The sequence below is a fragment of the Eretmochelys imbricata genome, chromosome 7, assembly GCF_965152235.1.
Source record: "Eretmochelys imbricata isolate rEreImb1 chromosome 7, rEreImb1.hap1, whole genome shotgun sequence".
Lineage (NCBI taxonomy): Eukaryota > Metazoa > Chordata > Testudines > Cheloniidae > Eretmochelys > Eretmochelys imbricata.
Genome location: NC_135578.1, coordinates 5,077,701 through 5,096,828, shown reverse-complemented (window position 1 = coordinate 5,096,828; position 19,128 = coordinate 5,077,701). Strand labels below are relative to the sequence as shown.

The 19,128-nt window shown below is 45.0% G+C and overlaps 1 protein-coding gene across 9 annotated transcripts in view; it reads left to right on the top strand.

The window, feature by feature from the left end:
- Positions 1 to 19,128, top strand: part of CADPS (calcium dependent secretion activator) — a 380,054-nt gene that overhangs the window by 79,161 nt on the left and 281,765 nt on the right. For all 9 annotated transcript variants that reach the window (XM_077821175.1, XM_077821172.1, XM_077821173.1 and 6 more), the window contains exon 3: positions 15,391 to 15,723. In XM_077821175.1, coding sequence (XP_077677301.1) covers positions 15,391 to 15,723 — 333 coding nt within the window. The remainder of the gene's footprint in view (positions 1 to 15,390; positions 15,724 to 19,128) is intronic.

Sequence of the window (19,128 nt, the reverse complement as noted above, 5' to 3'; positions counted from 1 at the left end):
GACAACTTCATTTTTTGAAAGAAAACTGTTTGAATTACTGTCAGATTATCAGAAATATTATTTAAAATAAATAATATAGGATAGACATGAGTCTGTGACCTTGAGCTAGTGTGGAGACCCCTCAAAGGCTCTGCACCCTGGCTGAGACACAATAGAGTTGGAAGCCCGTGTCATTTTTACAAAGTCACTTTTTAGTTTCAAATGTGTAGTGGACATCAGTCTTAATGTTAGTTACAACTCTCTATCAACCTTATACTGTAACTAGATCAATGGCATTATCCAGTTTAATAAGCTGGGTTTCCAAGCAGCGGGAAAATAGAACCCTAGTTTTATTCCTAGGTAAAGCACAAAGGGACCAAAATGAAGCCAGCACAGAATCATCTCATCTAGATTAAGGTAGGACGGATATGTTACTATCCACTAAAATTAGTGCAGCATGGACAGACAAGCTAATTTGTTTTTCCAACCTAATATGCCCTTGTTACAGAAGGACCCTCTCCAGGTTTTGTCACTCATCCTTTCTGATAAACAATGTCAATTATGACTCTGAACTTCCATCACCAGTTCATTGTACACAGACAACTGAGTAATCAGATGCTGATAACTTCTGATCACTTGCAATCTTGACTGGATATCAGAGCACTGTGTTAGCAGCACGACTGCCTGAAGAACCACTCTTTTCCATCAAGAGCTTATTCAGAAAAAAAAATATTCTTTGAGCTATTTCTGTGTTGCACCCACACCTCTAAGCTCTGCCGGTTCATACGTCTGACCTTAACATTGTCCAGTCCGTAAATTGTGCCTTATATTTGTTTGGGAAGAGGTTGGCAATAGCACCACATTTTAGGCACGGCCAGAAATACATGATAAATCCGTACCTCTAAAGTTCCATCAAACACTGACATTTTCACAGCTCTAGCCTGATCTGCTGCACGGATTCTTCACAAGGAAGTGTCCCTGGCCTTTTTAACTCCTATTAATCAGGTATTTACTCTGACAGTTGGACAAAATCTTGTGAAAACCTAAGACATTGGCTGCCCAACCTGTGGGCTGGCAAAAATTATACTGACTCGCTAGAAAAAAAGCAAGAAAATCTTAGTACGATATATGGTCACTCTCTACACTAGTCAGGAGATGAGCATATTACAGTTGTTGAAGGGCCCTGTTTAGCAGTAACAGGGCTAGAGGAAAGCCTGTCAACATTTTGTGTTTCTCTGATGAAAACTGGCCCACTCCCTCCCCCAAACCAAACTTGTCACAAATAATTGTCAACAACGTAGTTTTCTGTTTTTGGTTAAGATATTGATTTTTTTTTTACCAAAAAAAAATAAAAAAATTGAAATTGGATTCAAGATTGTTAGCAAGCATTTGTGGCAAAGAAAGTTGTTAAATGACCATCTAACATGATTTTGATTTAAAGTGTCACCAAGACTCTGGCAAAAAAAGGGAAAACTGGTCCATTTTGAACCCTGCGACAAACATAAGGTTGGAAAAAAAAATGCTCAGAGCTGATCAATGGCAACACAGTCCTGCTTTCATGCTTGGCTCACCCCTGGCCTGCAGTAGAGGAGGAGATAGGTGGAAAGCCGCGGGACCCCGAAATCGACCTCTTGAGGTGCAGCGGGGCAGCAGCAAACCCTCAGGTCAGGTCACGCCATCAGGCAGCACTGCCAGCACCTCAGGGACGGGGGACCCGTGGGGCCCTGGGGTGGACTGCTTCCACGCCTGCTGGGTGAGGGACACGCTCCCCAGCCCAGCTGTGCGCATTCCAGCCTGTGCGGTCACCTGGAACGGAGGCGATTGGGCTGGCTGCCGAGGAAGTGAGTAACTTCCTTGTCACGCAGCCAGCCAGCCCAAGCACCTGCACCCCACCCAGCCCTGCTGGGGGTGGGGGGTGGCCGCTCCCCGAGGGGGGGACTGCACTCAGCGCTGCGGGGTAAGGGGGACAACAACACTTCGTTTTTGCCGGGGAAGGAGGAGAAGAATGCGCATTACACAGGAGCAGCAAAAGGATATCACCGGAGCTGGCGCCACCCGGCCCGCCTCACCTCACACCAGCCGGGAGAGAGTCGCACAGGTGAGTTTCCCCCGCCCCTTCCCAGAGACCTCAGCAGAACCCTGCCTCAGAATGCACCACGGCACCGGTGCGTTTGGCTCTGCAACCCGAGCCCGCTCTGACCTGCTTGCTGTCCCGCCCGGCAGTGGTGCCCTGCGCAGCCCCCTATGCCTAAGGACGGCCCTGCCCGTCGTCTCCCGTGCCTGGAAGACTACATTTCCCATACACGAATGTGCTGATACCTCTCCAGCCAAGGTACATAGTGCATCAGGGGAGTCACATGAGTCTGGGTGCATTTTGGGAGATGTGGTTTGGGAGCCTGATGCCTCCATTCTCCTCTCTGAGCCAGGCTCCCTGGCCTGACTGGCTCCCACAATACACATAAACCCATGCGACTCCTTTGCTTCACCACACAGCTCAATCAGAGGCCAGTCAGCCCCATTGCCTTATGGGAAATGTAGTCCTCAAGGGAGCCCAGCCTATAGGAGAAATTAGGGCCAGAACTGTTTGTTTTTGTGAGTTCAGGGTATGTCTGGGCTACGGTAGAACAGCTACAGCGCTGCAGCGGTGCCACTGTAGTGTAGACGCACCCTACCTCGGTGGAAGGGGTTTTTCCATCAATGTCGTTAATCCACCTCTCCAAGAGGTGGCAGCTAGGTCATGGAGGAGCTCTTTTGTTAACCAAGCTCCTCTGTAATGGGGATTAGGTCAACCTAACTACATTGTCTGGGGCATAAAATTTTTCACAGCCTTGCCACTGTAGCCAGGCTGATCTAATTTTCAGAGTAGGTCTCAGAAATTTAGTAAGAGACAGAGCCGTGGAACTGGCTTCAGTTTGGCAGTCTGTAGGTGTGGTGAATGGGCCTGAATCTCATCTCGCACTGGTTTTACATCAAGCAAATCCATCATCTCCTGCTGCTCTCATCAGGCCTGATTCTCCTTTTGCCTAAAGGAGTATACTTTACATGCTGAGGGGATGTGCGGTGTGGGCATACTCGCTAAATCTGTCTTATCATATAGCCTACAAAATGTTCACTTATTTGTTTTTCCCAGCCGCACCCTCCTTCCTGCTTCCTCTGAGTGAAAATTACTTATTGTACAAACTAATGGCCTTTTACTGAAAATCGATGGCAAAATTCCCATAGAATTCAATGGCATAGGAACAGACCCTCAGGGACTATCAGAACAATGCAAGTTCCACTGCTTTATCAGTTACACTTCAAGTATAAAGTGGGCTGATCAGAAGATGGATGTAACTTGCATCCTCCTTCATTTTTTCCTTTTCAGAAACCATCCCCACTTTTCCAGGAAAATATGTAAGATTCTATAATGGGGATTGCTGTGTTTTTTATATATGAGTGCTTGAAATTGCCTTGATGGATGCAAGATTCCATAGATACTTCACAAGGCAGTTAGTTTGATCTTGCATGGGTTTAATAGTTCAGTTGTTTCTGTGTTGCATAGTGGCCTCAAAATGATCTAGTGGCACAATTAGTGATTAGGAGTCCAATTAATGTAATAGAAAACAGTACGATGTGGCTGGCCTGGTTGATCCAACGTGTTTTCCTTGCAGTGAGCTTTATAATTGGTTACTCTGTTGCATTTGAAAACACTTTTATACATAGTCCTTAAGAAACCAAAAACTGCTCAGAGGGATTGACATCAGTTGTTTTGAGCAGATTACAAAAATGACTCTAATTTAGTCTGATGCAATTTTGACTTTTCTGTTGTATTAAATGGAGAGTTGAAAATTGCCTATAACTGAGCGACCATATAGCATATAGTAACTTTAATAAGGCATCCCTTCAGCAAATGTGTTGAATAATGGGGTTGGTTTTTTTCCAGTTGTCAAATGATAGAAAACAGTTGGAAGGCAATAAAAGAATTAATGTGAAACTGGGGACAAGTTCACCCAATAATACTCATACGTTTAATTCATATCATTTGCACAATTCCAAGGCCATAAACCATAATTAGGAAACATACTGCTCTAATTATAAAAAGAAAAGGAGGACTTGTGGCCACCTTAGAGACTAACCAATTTATTTGAGCATAAGCTTTCGTGAGCTACAGCTCACTTCATTGGATGCACTGGATGAAGTGAGCTGTAGCTCACGAAAGCTTATGCTCAAATAAATTGGTTAGTCTAAGGTGCCACAAGTACTCCTTTTCTTTTTGTGAATACAGACTAACACGGCTGCTTCTCTGAAACCTGCTCTAATTATGTTCCTTTTGAAAGAAAAGTAATATTTTGACAATTAACTAGATTTGGTAATGAATAGTCTTCATTGTACTAATTAGTCTTTAGGATTAATCACCGTTAAATCCGTAGTTGTTGACATGTTGTCATTTAGTACAGTGGATGTCTTTATAACCTCACTTTGTACATTTCAGTCTAGCAGTAAACCAGGGCACAATTCCATATGATTCTAGCTTCACATGTTTACATCCACATACAGAATGTATATGAATGGTTGTATAAAATACATAATGATGCAAAGCTGGGAGTGTTTGTATTGTCCAACCTCCATACCCGTGCTTAAATTTGAGGGCTGTTAATTCAAGGATGTAAGCAGATCAAATCAGTCAGGGTAAAACGCACGGAGAGACTAGAAGACTCGAGAGTTCAAAATCAGCATCCTGAGTTGCTGCTGGAAATGAATTGTAAGCAAGTGCAGATGCCACAGTGTACTGTGAATGTTGTGCTCTCTGAGAAATATCACTGTGGGCAGTCTGTGGGCTCTTGCTGGAGTTTGAGTGATTATTCCGGTGAATCTGGGATTATTGGCAAAATTTCACGTTTTCCTCCTGAATGGTCTCTGGGTACTGTAACAGGAGTTTTCAGTCTCTCTGTATGTAAATAGCTAGTTAGATTAGATGGCACTAAAGAACATACAGCTCTGGTCATAGCTTTTGGAGGACCACTGAAACTTCTTGTGCACTGCAAATGGCTTTCTTTGTGCAGCTCTTAACACAGATTTTCATACCCTTCCTCCGAAGGGAAGAAGGACTTGTCAGAAGGGGGACTGATTTATCTGAGCAGCGTAATTTATTTTTATCAGCCTTCCTGCTAATCGTCTTTCTCCAAGCTACTCACCATAAAAGGTGAAGATCTAGAATGGTTTATAAATTGTTGAAGTGGAGAAAAATTCAATGGTAAAACCTTGAAGAGAATTTAAACTCCCATGCATGATAGCAAAGGGCAGCAACTGCGGTTGTGCAGGGAAACATATAATTCATCCCTGGTTTAGCTTTGCTGAATTGGTCTAATGATCCCAGCTCTCTCTTTTCTCTAGGCAGATAGGAACAGAGTAATCTTCATCCCTCATCCGAAAAGGTATTACCAAGGGATTGTCAGTTTATCACTGCTTCATTGAACACATGCTCTTGGAGAGAATGTTTCCAAGATGGCAGTGGGATTTAAGACACGCTTAACTGATTGTTTAGATGGGACTGACTGTGAGAGGGAAAAAACAGACTATTTAAACCCAGCTGTGAGGAAAATGAAGGGGGGAAGATGCTGTGAAGTTATTTGCAGTTTCTCTCCACTTCTTTGTTGAAATCTTGTTCTGACCAGCTCCAGCATACAGTAGATTTTGCTTATTAGTCACTCCTTGTTTGCCAGCAAAAAGTTGCCATTATCCTACAGTTGCTAATAAGGAGAAGGCAGGTTTGTGCGGCTGCAGCTGGGGGAAGAAGTTCTGAGATAGACCTCTCCTGGCTGCAGCCGTGCAAACCTGCCTGCGGGAAGGGCAGCATCGGGGTGGGGACTGCAGTCTGGATGCTTGAGTTTTCTGCAGAGAGCAGGGGCCAATGGAGCTGTATGGTATCTCTCCCTGCACACTCTGGGGTCAGGGCTCAGCACGTCCCAGCTCTTCCTTCCCTGGCTGCAGCCCCAAAGAGTGCAGGAGAAATACCATCTCTGGAATCATCACCTCCAACACCTCCTTCCCTGGCCGGAGCCACGCAAATATGCCTGCAGCTGGGGCTTTTCTTCCAAAACAAGTTTTCAGTAGGTGGCATGCGATTGCCAATATCAGAATCCCTTTCCCATTAAAGTCAATGGGACAGGATTGGTTCCCGGCAAAATGTTGCTATTAAGTGGAAATTACACTTAATAGCAACCTCAATATTAACAATCTACTGTACTTGTAACTGACCTATCTAAAAATATACATTTTAGCTTCTAATAATTTAGCTTCCAGCAAACACTTGAACAAAACCTACAGAACTGACAATCCTTTGTTCCTTTGCAGATAGGCACCCACACAGGTTCCACTGATGTGGCCATACTGCTAAAGTGAGAGCAAAGAACCTGTCATGGACATTACTACATTTCACACAATCTATTGCTGTGCTCTGGTATGGCAGGTTTTAACCTTCTGTACAAAAACCCCTTGGTTATGCAAGTAATTCACTGTCTGTTGTTCCTACAAAGGAAGCCTGTTCCTCTCTCTCTGGCCATCCTGACTAACCGGGCAGATGAGAAAGTGTACACAGGAAAGATGTTTTCCACCACCCCAAAACAATCTTTTCACTGGTACCTCTTGGGTTATTGCCACATACCAATCTGCCAGGCAAGCACCTCAGTTCTACTGCATGTTGCCACCCACTCCTGTTCAACTGTAAGTGCTCTGCACTTCCATAGAGCTTTAGGCTGGAGCTGGTCGGTCTTTTTACACGGAAACAGTTGTTTGATGGAAAATGCAGTTTCCACTGGGGGGAGGGATGTTTTGCTGACTTTTTTTTTAATTATATATAAATATTCTGTCAGTGAAAATGGAAACAAAATATTTTGTTTCAGGTCAGTTTGACACTGAACTGCATCTACCTATATGGCAGTGGTGCCTTATGGGAGTTGTAGATCAGGCACTTACTTGACCTTATTCTCTCCTCTGAGCCAGGTGCCTTGACCAGACTACATCTTCCATGAGACTATGCAATCTCCCTTCTGATTGAGCTGTGTGGTGCATCCTGGGAGTCACATGGCTGCCACATAGTCTGGCCAGTGAGTCCAGCCCATAGGGAAGAATAAGAGCACCAGGCACCCAAACTACAGCACATGTGAGGCTCTCTGACACCTGAGGTCGATGCAGTTGAATGTCAGACTGACTTGAAACAAAATGTTTCAACATCTCCAAGCCGCAGTTTTTCAGAATTTAGTTATGCAAAAAATTTTAATACTTCAGGTTTTGTTTTCATCCCGAATCAGGGTGAAAACCAAGGTTGAAATAGAAAAATTGCCTGTGTGGTACAAATTCCAAATTTTTTACTCCGCTTTACTCATGGTTTGGTCAAGATTTGCAGAAAGCTAATCTCGTGGCAAGTAGGAGCTGTGCAGCATTGCCTGGGAGTGAGGAAACTGTAGTTCAGGAATATCCAGCACCCAAGTCAGTCCTTTAAATGCAGGATGTGTTTATCAAACAGCTAATTGAGCATCACAAAACTCACTGATCGTAAAGAATTTATGAAGGCTACATTCAAAACTTATGAACCATGTAAGGAAGAATCTAATCAAATGATACATGTCACTTTCAATTCACTGTCGAATCTGCTTGCTATATTTTTGTTAACAGGGCCTTAGAGAGTAGAGTAGAAAATAGGGCACAAACCTTTTGAATGTAGCTTCTACACCGTAATATGGCTTGTCAAGCATTGGTCTGGAATACAATGCAATTTGGCAGAAGTGTACCAAATGCATTCTTAATATTCAGGTTGCGTTGGAACTGGATCCTAAAATAAACTGGATGGCTGGGATATTCTGTGCTTGAAAGTTGACAGGCACCTTCTTAATATACAAAACTAGCTTGTGTTTTATGATGTCTGAAAAAGACATCTAGACCCACTTCTTCAGAGGTATTGAGCCACAATCCTTTGAGGATCTGGGCCATAGTACCTCAAAGGGACTGGATTCCCATCAATTCAGCTTGTATCCAAATCACTGTTGCCGAGGTCCAATAGGAAGATTATTGTGTATATAATGTGAGAGTGCCCTAAAAATTAAAAAAAAAAAAAAAAACCCTGGCCGACAGATTTTTTTTACACTCCTTGATGAAACAGCATACCCCAGTTCTGTGATACTTCAAATGCCAAACTACACTCACCGCCTCACATTAAAAATCTGAACATTAATTAAAAATGTAATTGCTGTTTATGCTTAAGGGCACTGTGGAGACTTTGAGCAAATGAAAAAAATGCTTTAACTTTTATGGAAGAGCCAGAGAAACTACAACAGGGCTGGGTATGCTTTTCCCATGGCTATGGCATGGTCAGGATACTCTGCATCTGACCCAAACTGAACTCAAAAGCAATGTCACAGCTACCTTGAAACAGCCCTCCTTTCTAAACTCCCTGAATGCCCACTGTGTCTGTTCCTTTTACCTTTTTTTTTTTATTATAGCCTTTAAATGGAGATCTGTGTTTGGAGTTTATACCAGGGACAGTAACAACTAGTAGTTCCTATGACACTACCTCCTTGTTTTACCAGTGGGGAAACTGAGGCACGGGGGGGCAGTGAGTTGCCTGTGGTCATCCAACAGACCAGTAGCAGAGCTGGGAATAGACCCCATGTCTGAGTTTCAGGTCACTGGATCACACTGCTTCCCTGATTGAGTTTGGTTCCTGGCATGTGTGTCTGGCTCTTAGCAAGGAGTTGTAAAGTGTAGACCCCAAAAAACAATAAGCACCACACCTGCTCCTGGATTCACGAGGTGGTGCTTTAGTATCCAGTGTTCCCCCAGAGCAAGGCCAGCTCCCAAGGGGTTGGAAGGAAAGCTCTTTTTTCCCTCTACTATGTGCCTCCAGACCAGGGACTATGGCCATGCCCCTTGCCCACACAGCTTAGGGTGCAAGCCACCCAAAAGGTCATATGGAAGGAATGGTCCCAGTCTGCTGCCTCTGCACATACCAGCGGATCTAGGCAGCCACAGAGGGTGGTACATGTTGTATTCTCTGAAGGAGGGATGCAGCAGGCAGGCTCCCTGCCCAGTGGGGAGCTCCAGGGGGAGGCGCTGCCCATTTGATTAGCTCCACGCACCACTCTGGGCAGCATTGCCTGGCCCAGTGGCACCATGTGCTGCTTGCTCTCCTTTGGCTGCAGCTGCTGTTACTATGCAAGGAGCATCAACTGAGTGCTTAACACAGGCATGTCCTTTAGGGAGGCCTGTGATCACCTTTGCCTGCAACAGCTGATGGACGGACAGGCCGTTAACACCTCTCCCATAGCAGCATGTGCCAAGCACAAGCCCTCTGCCATAGGGACCCAGTCTGGTCCATAGCGTGTGTCTATAGTCGTTCTTTCTACCTACTGAGCTCCTCCGCTGGATCGTCTCTTGGTGTCTTTATAGCTCTCTGCAAACTGCAGCTAAACATTGCACCCAAACGAAGTCATCTCCAAATGAATAACCTGGGGCTGGCTCCCTTAGGGAAGATGATGTCTGTCAGTTGGAAATTTAGGGTATGTCTACACAGCAGTCGGGAGGTGTGATTGCAGCTTGTGTAGCCATTCCCAAGCTATCTAGTCCTAACCACCCATGATCCTGGGTATGTACACATCCCATGCCACCATGGCTTTAGTGCTATTGGTTCTCAAGCGAGAGCAAAGGTAGCTTGGGTGTGTCTACACTTGGTGCAGTCACCCTTATGTAAAGGAGCATGGTGAGGAACTTGTTTATGACAAACACAAACAAGTTGGCTTTCAACAGAGTGAGGGTGGTGGTGGATAAATCAGACCAGCTGACTAATCCACTGTTCGTTTTTATCTAGAGACTATTCTGTATTGCTGCCTATTTCCCACGGTCATTTCTCTTGAATGTCCCTTCAGTTTACATTTATACATTAGAAATCCACATACCCAACACCGTGGTTGGATAGCCTGAAGAATCACAGGATTTGCTTTGGGAATGGGGGAAACTTCTTTTTTAGTCAATCTGGAAACTTTATCACTGACCATCCCAGCACAGGACATAACCAGTATTACAGGTTTGAAAGGTTTCTCTGAACATTCCTATGCAGTGTTAACATGCAGCTTAATCAGTTCTCTGCATTTTGTCCCCTTACCAAAATTCTGTCCTGGCAGAATGAAAGGGGAATAGATTAAATGTGGGGAGCCTGTGGGGTGTTTGCTATCATTGCTCTTCCTTGTTCTGGTTCTGTGGAAGTGGCCATGGTCTCTCCCGTCATTTGACTTGGGCACGTGTGATCAATAATTTTATGAAGAAAGAGGGCTTTTTTCATACTATACCAGCTTGATTTATGCTAATCTCTACAGCACTGCCATCAGATGAAAAGTCTAGTGAACCGCGCAGGCTGTGGCGGGGGGGTTGCAAAACGTCTGTGATGCTGTAGAAATATTGCAAACGCCACTGGGACAAGCAGACTTCACAAACGGCAGTGCAGGGAGCCAACACCTTTTAGCTGATGGGCTTTCCACAGCCTGGCCACACGCGGCTCAGCTGGCTTAGCATAGATACACAGTAGAGTAGAGATTGGACATTTTGAATATAGGCTGCAAGACTTTCTCAGCCTTTCTCCTGTTCACGGGATTCTTTGTTCAAAATGTTTTCAGTGGAAGTCGGAAGAAAATGATGCGAGTTCTAAAATATCTGTTAGAAAGTGAGTTTTCCGTGCAAGGATCCTGCAATGGAACAAAGGACTGAAGCCTAATCACCTAGCTCATGCTGCCACTCCCACAGCAGTCACTGGGATTACTCATGTGCAACTGGCAAACGGGAACTGGCTTCAAATGCATCACACTTCTGTATCCCCTCAGTAAAAGCACTTCTCCGTGAACAGGTGTGAGCCATTATGTCCATTATTAGGCTGTTACCTGGACACTGATGTAATTCTGACCCGGTAATGACCAGGCATAGCTGCTGCCATTTAGCCGTCCAGGTACCTCATTACATCTGTACTTACTCATACCCATTACCTTTTTCCATTGTTAATCATAAAACTGAAAAATCCTGGATGTAAGTCATACTTTAAATGGCCATTTTACACAGGAATTGGTTTAATGGGTGTTTTGTGGAACTGTTCACATGTGGATGAAATTTAAGTATTACCTAGCTGAAAACCTTCATTTCATTTCTGCTACTTTGCTGTTACCTGCTCAGTAGCTGATAGAGAGCCCGAGAGTTGTAACTGCAAGGCCTAGGGTTTGTCAATAGACATGACAATAGGAATAGCTGACTTGCACAGTGAAAGAGGTGTTTGGTTTTCTTTTAATAAATGCTGACATATACACCCATTAGAACTTTGCAGCGATCATTCTTTCTCAGCCTGCCTTATTCATACTGGACATCCCAGAACCCACTGAGTTCACGGCTTATTTTCCAAAGAAACATGCACCGTCTTCGTGACAAACCAGTTTTCCATTGCCCTTGTGTCAGCATCTCTTCGTATCTCCCCAATTCCCTTCTCTGTCTCACTTGCTGCATTCATCATTTTCTGATGTCCAGCGCCTCCAACCCCTATGTCCTTTATGGATTACCTCCTGCCTTGACCAGCTGATCACAAATCTGTGCTGGTCAAAGCAGACCTCTTGAAATGCTGCATTTTTCTAAGGCATTTAGTTCCCCTTGCTCTGAGGGTTGCCTAAAAACTGTCACTTTGTTAATTGGAATGAAGAATAAATGTAACCTCATTTCACCAGCGAGAAGGTCACACTGCAAGTCCCTTCACCAGCCCTGCCCTTGGTTGACTCACCACAAGCTAAACGCTCTTATCGTTCACAGATAGGCTGTATAAGTAAAAATCACAGTGTCCACTGGTGAACTTCCAGTGCAGAATCAGTGCCGTTTCAAGTCCCCTTTCACCCTGCTGCTGATGTTACCCAGCCAAAAAAGGCAAAGCTGGGAGACGGGTTAGTGAGCGTGCCCTGGACATGAGTAACTCTGGGACCGGAGTCTGGCCTGGGCTCAGCATGTGTGTAAGGAGGCAGCAGGCTCTCTGACTCTCTCTCCCCAGCACTTACACACCCACGACAAGCACTGTGCTCTTTATGGACTAAAGCCCAACCCCCTTCCCTGACAGATGCATGTGAGAACATAAGCACATCAAACAGCTGGGAATGTTCTGAATGCCATGCTTGAAACACTGTGGAGTGGTATTAAAAACCTCCCAAGTCCTCGGGTCATCCCCGAGGTCTTTAATTATTGAGAGCTCATAGCTACCCCTAGCTGCCTGCACAGCTTCCTCCCACTGTGCTGTACTCCTGTCGTCCTCTGCTTCATGAATTAAAACAGCCGTTTGTTCTCTCCAGGCAGCCGTAGCACTGTGGCTCTCGTATGGGGAGGGTGGAAAGGAGTCTTTCTCCATGTCCCCTACCTTGCTGTTCACATGGCGTTCCCTGCTCTCCATGGGCTTGTGATGTTTTGACCCTTTCTTGTAGCAGGGAGAATATTCTCATCTATAAGACCATAATACCTGGTCTGCTCGTTTTATCTACCCCCCGCCCCAACTTATGTTGTGCTGGGCTTTGCAATAATCTCTTTATAACATGAGACTGAATCAAAATGCACCCTGGGTGTAACAGCCTCTGTTTCAATAGAGTTACACGTTGGCGGTGGGGATAAGAGGCCAGGGGAAGCCAAGCCGCCCCACCAGCCTCATCCTCTTCTCCTGAGGCCCCGCCTCTTCCCCTCCCTGCTCCACCAACATGGGAGCCTCGCGGGAGGGAGTGAAGAGGTAAGTGTGAGCGACCAGCCGAATGGCAGGTGGGTGGGCAGGGAGGTCCGGGGGTGGGGGCAAAGAGGTACATGAGAGGCCGGATGGCTCAGTGGGCGGAGGGAAGAGGCATGAGCGGGGGGGGAAGAGAAGGGGGTGATGAGGTGTGCACATGATTGGGGGGGACCTCATGGAGGGGGTGGAAAGAGGTTGGGCAGAGCATGGGGAGGGCTTCTGGGGGAGGAGGCTGAGTCGGGGTGGGTCTCAGGGCAGGGCCCTGGTCCGAGTGTGCGCCACCTTCCCAAATGGAGGAGTCACATGCCGCCCATGGAGTTACAACAGGAATGATTTTGCCCTTTTCTGACTATGGCTGTAGAATATACTGCTTTTTTTATTTTAATTGATTTTTTTATCATATGTGATGTTTCTGAGTTAGCCATTGGTTTACAAAGATCAGAAGCTTTTCCCCCGTCTTTTGCTCTGTTTCGCCTCTTGGTCTAGAAGGTTTGACCACGATACTGCAATGTTGCTTATGGTCTAAGTAGGAGGGATAAAATCTCAGCATATGAGAGCTTCTGGAGACACTTTTGCCAATGCACGATTTCTTTGAGAAGGCATTCTTTAAGCACAACTACCTTTACGTAAATAATTCAGCTCCTACATGCAGCATCGCGTCTCTCTTGCTATCTCAGCAGGACACTCTGCTGAGGTCTGCTTCAGTTCAGTAGTCACTTCCTTCAGACAGAAGGATAAGTTGATGTCATGATGTATGGAATCCAAGTCTGCCTTAAACCAAGTTGGGTTTATTCTAGAATCTACCCCTACAGACTTCCACCCAGCTTGAGCTGCAGCTTTGTCTTCCCTCTTTACTGGGGTATACTCCCTTGTCAGCTGCGCAAGAGAGTGGCTGAATAACATACCGCAAGTAAACGTATCTCATTACAATTGGCAGCCGTTTTAAAAACCTGAACCAGTGAGGGCCTGGAAAGAGTGTTGAACAGAACTTTGTCATGCAGGATATGGGACTAAAGCCAACTTCAGGGACCAAGGCTGGAACTCAGACGAATGCTATGGAGATTTCAGAGCTGTCCATTCCAGCTGTGTCATCTGTTAATGAGATCTCAAAGCTTCCAGCAATTTTCAGTTCAGCCACCACTCTCTAGGGTGAATGTCATCACCTCACACACCTTCAAAGACAGAGATGTATTTTTTTGCCTCAAGGGAGGGATCTGTGTGAGCGATTCTCTCTCCTGGGTGGATTTTTCTCCTTCATCCTTTAATCTCTCCCATCTCTGTGGGGAAGGGGTCAGTGCTGACAGGAGGTGCCTAGGAATGGAAGAGCGTAAAGAGATGTTTTTAATGTAGTGGCTATCACACCACCAGACACTTTCCATCTTTATTGCTTGCCCTCTCCCTGCTCATGCAGACAGATAAAACAAAGCCCACTGTGAAACATGAGAGATGTGAAACCATTACAGATCGGCTGCTAGCCCTTACCTAGTGCTATGGATTCAACCAAGTGGCCAGCTCTGAAGTAGTGTCCTGTCTCTGGAGTCATTTATTTTAATTAAAAAATTGTGACTGCACACAGCAGGCAACAGTGACCTATCTGTGGAGTCCTTTCTGTTCTGGGGTCAGGGCTGGGAAGGGGAGCTGGATGCCCAGCTTGCATGCTGAGATTGTACTAATGGATGGAAGGTTGGTGTTCTCGTTCAGGGTGCAGTAGCTCTTTTGCTGCTACGAGACAGTGTTGTATCCCAGCCGCATTCCAGCCCCCAGGATGCTTCTCTCTGTTAGTCATCAGGTTATTACTATGTGTTAAAATTACATTTAAAATACCTTACTGGTTAAAGGAGCCAAATAGCAAGGATCACGTTAAGATTTTAGGGCAGCGTAATCCCAGAGTAACCACACAGAAGTCAAGGGAGAAAGCAAAGGTGTTGTAGTGTGCACGCAAACACCACATGGACCAATGGGTGTAAATCCGCATTACTCCATGGACTTTTTTTTACACCAGCTGAGGGATCTGGTTCTGTATGGCCAGGATTTAGCCAAGTGATAAATTTCAGAGCCGTGCAACAGAGAAATTTTATCCTGCACGTTTTGACTGCTTCACCTGCCAACTGACATACACATCTCCCCCCCGCGTTGCTCTAATATGCCAAACACCTGAGCAGCTCTAAACCGCTGCTCTCATTGTGGCGTGTCGGAGGACTGGCAACTCATTAGACTGGTGTAAACAGCCTAACTCCATTGATTTCAGTGGCGTTAGTCCAGGTTTACACTGACAGCAGAATTTGGTTGGATGACTGTAGGCACACAATAGCTCTTTTGTTACAACAGAAGCTAGAGCTAAAATACACTCCTGCATCCTGAGCAGTATTTATGTATTCGGTGCAATATGACTATGACGTTAGGTGAAGTCCTGATTACATCAAAATGTTTTTGCTTAGTGGTCTGGCTTTGTTACATCTCAAAGTCCAGACGTGACCTAGTCTAGCAGCGCTTGACTGCTGCATGGGGATTTGGAAAGTATTGTATAAATAAGTTAGCTTCAGGGCCTGCAGAGCTTCATATAGACAAACAGGGTTTTAATGATACTTTACAGTAATTGGCGACTACAGAATGGAGTCACTTTTTTTTTCCCCTGCCTCTCTCTCTCCTTGCAGGTGTTTCTGAAAAGTGATCGTGTGGCCCGGATGGTGCAGAGCGGGGGTTGCTCTGCAAATGACTCCCGAGAAGTTTTCAAGAAGCACATTGAGAAGAGGGTGCGCAGCCTGCCCGAGATTGACGGCCTCAGCAAGGAAACGGTTCTCAGCTCTTGGATGGCAAAATTTGACGCTATTTACCGTGGTGAAGAGGACCCACGCAAACAGCAGGCCAGGATGACTGCCAGTGCTGCCTCAGAGCTGATCCTCAGCAAGGAACAGCTGTACGAAATGTTCCAGAACATCTTGGGAATCAAGAAATTTGAGCATCAGCTGCTGTACAATGCATGTCAGGTAAGGGTCCCTCCCTGTCTTCCAGGATCGAGTCTTTAATGGTACTTCATGTGCCATTTTGCTGTCATTATCTTTGCCTTTGTACTGCCAGCTTGCCAGTATAGAGGGGAAGCGCATTTCTGTGCATCTGTAGGAAATCATATTAGTATTTGAATTTCAGATGCACAAGGGGTGAACATTTTACGCAAATTTGCTTGTTGAGATGGTGCTGGATTGTCTGTGACCTGTGCACTGTTGTGAAGCTAATAAGGCTAAGCAATAACCAAATCCTACTACTCTCACTCATGCCTGACCCCAGTGGGACCATTCCATGAGTTAAGGGACACAGGATTCACTCCCTGATCCTTACTGCTTGTGGTACCACTGGTACTCTGGGCGTCCACTCCATTCTTCTCCGTCCCTCTGCCTGTGTGTAAAGGGACAGTGGGTGATGAAGAGGGGGCGGTAATGCATGGTGGGGTATGGAGGGAGGTGAGACAAGAGGAGAAACAAATGGAATTGGAAGGAGATCACGCTTGTAGGCTTTAAATTCAAGCTCAGGCAGCTCTCTGTTCCTCTGTATGAGAATTCGCTCTAGGAGTGATTTTGGGGAACTTCTCTGGCCTGTGTTCTACCAGAGGCCAGACTACACGATCATGATGCTCCCTTCTGGCTTTATAATCTATGAACCGTTTGAGGTTCACTGACCATTGTTTGAAGCTTTGCTGTGGACCATCCAACTTGTAATTGCATCTCCTTTGTCTGAACCACCCTGGTTTGATTAACTATGGCTTTGTCTTCACTGCTAAGAGGTGAGTTTTTACTGCAGGATAACTAACTCAGGTTCCCTATCCTACTGTAAAATCCTAGTGAGGACAAGGCATGTGTAGTGTTTATCACAAGGTAACTGGGTGAGGTCAGCCACGGGCAAGGTACAGTGCTGTCCTCACCTAGCTACCTCGTGATAAACACCACAGGTGCCTCATCTCTGCTAGGGTTGTACAGCGGGACAGCTAACCCATATTCCTTATCTCCTAATTCCCCCATGTTTTTGGCAGCGCAGACTTAACGTTAGATGGAATATTTAGGGATCCTCTGAATTCAAACTGCAACAGGGATCAGGAGGACATTCACTACAGAGTAAAAATATCCTCCAACCTATTTCCAAGGAAGACTGAGATCTTGGCCTCCCCACTTCATGGAGAACAAAATGATTTTTATTAGTTTCTTCCCTCGTTTTGGTACTTTCTGCCCAGTAAAGATGAATTTTGCACCATTTTCTGTTCTTCTAGTTCAGATGATCACTGGAGCCAGTTCTGCTGTCCATTCCCCCGCCCTCAATTGCAATTCTTTGCATTTCCATTTTCAAGACGGGGGTTATATTCTGGCCCATGTTTTCCCCTCCTGACTAAATTAATTCTCTTGTTTTCCCCCCTTTTTCATGTTAGTCATTTAAAAAAAGAAAAAAAAAGAGGGAGAGAAATTTGTGACAATGAAAAAGGATCTAATTGGCATTACAGCTCTGGTTAGTAACATGGCTTCTTGGCAGAGACCCTACCGAAGAAGGACTTAAGTAGCAAATGAGCAGGGCAACCCAAAGCATATCCTGGTTCAGGGTGTACTCTGCTGTCCCATGACCACAGGGCCGTAAATATGTAACCCAATAAGACTTGGCAGATTTCCTTTGTGTGCTGAAGTGCTTCTGACCACTAAAAATGGCACAAATGGTATGTGGTTTTCTGATTAGTTGTCTCAAGGAGACAGTGTTGTCTCAAGGATTAGTTGTCTCAAGGAGCAGGAAATGCTCCAGAAAATGGCAGAAAATTATTATTTTCACTATAAGACCCATCGTGATGGGCCCGGGATTCTTTGTAAATTTCTATGGGTATCATCAATCCCTAAACTCTGTGTGTGTCTGTGGCTGTGATAACAATGCATGGAATAACTATTGTAAGACATGTTTCTCAAGGAAAATAGTTTCTCAGATTGATGAGTAGTTGAGAGGCAAACTGAATTACCCAGACTGTTGTTTTTTCTTGTAGCAGTGTTCTCAGATACATCTGAACAATGTTTTTTCCTTGTCCCTCAGTGTTGATCCATCGACCTTGGAAAGGGAGTTACTTTCCAAGTGACTTCAACGTAAAGTTAGCTTGCCCAAGTAGGAAGTTTAGCATTTGTTTTTATTAACCTGTGTCATAAATATAAAGGGAGGGGTAAACACCTTTAAATCCCTCCTGGCCAGAGGAAAAACCCTTTCACCTGTAAAGGGTTAAGAAGCTAGGATAACCTCGCTGGCACCTGACCAAAATGACCAATGAGGAGACAAGATACTTTCAAAGCTGGAGGGGGGGAGAAAACAAAGGGTTCTCTCTGTCTGTGTGATGGTTTTGCTGGGAACAGAACAGGAATGGTGTCTTAAAACTTAGTAAGTAATCTAGCTAGATATGTGTTAGATTCTGTTTTGTTTAAATGACTGATAAAATAAGTTGTGCTGAATGGAACGTATATTCCTATTTTTATGTCTTTTTGTAACTTAAGGTTTTGCCTAGAGGGATTTTCTGTGTTTTGAATCTAATTACACTGTAAGGTATTTACCATCCTGATTTTACAGAGGTGATTCTTCTACTTCAATTAAAATTCTTCTCTTAAGAACCTGATTGCTTTTTCATTGTTCTTAAGATCCAAGGGTTTGGGTCTTTGTTCACCTATGCAAATTGGTGGGGATTTTTATCAAGCCTTCCCCAGGAAAGGGGGTGTAGGGTTTGGGAGGATTTTGGGGGGAAAGACGTTTCCAAGCGGGCTCTTTCCCTGTTTTATATTTGTTAGACACTTGGTGGTGGCAGCAATAAAGTCCAAGGGCAAAAGGTAAAATAGTTTGTACCTTGGGGAAGTTTTAACCTAAGCTGATAAAAATAAGTTTAGGGGGTTTTTCATGCAGGTCCCCACATCTAGAGTTCAGAGTGGGGAAGGAACCTTGACAAACCTGTATTTCCATTCATTCTAGCCTACTTTCTCTCCCTGGATAATCCCTTGTTGTTTAGGAACACTAGTTAATGCACTCACTCTGGATTGATGGAGCAGATAGCTACTTGTAAGACAGCATTGCTGCCCAGTACCCACCTGCTAGGAGATGCAAAAAGCAGTGTACTCTGTAGCATTTCCCACAGCCTGAGAGTGACATCTGAACAAAGATCCCTGCTCCAGTTGGATTGATGAGTGAAACTACCAAGGTCATGCCTGAATCTGGGTTTCCTGTGTGGACAGCTTTACTCATAAGCTTCCACTGCACAGCTAAACTATCTGAAATCATTGTGGCCAACCCCATGCATTTAGAAGTCTTGTCATGCCTCCCCTAACCCCCAAAATCATGAGATTGGCTTAAAAATCTACAGTACGAGATGATCAGCGAGCCATGCAAACACAGTC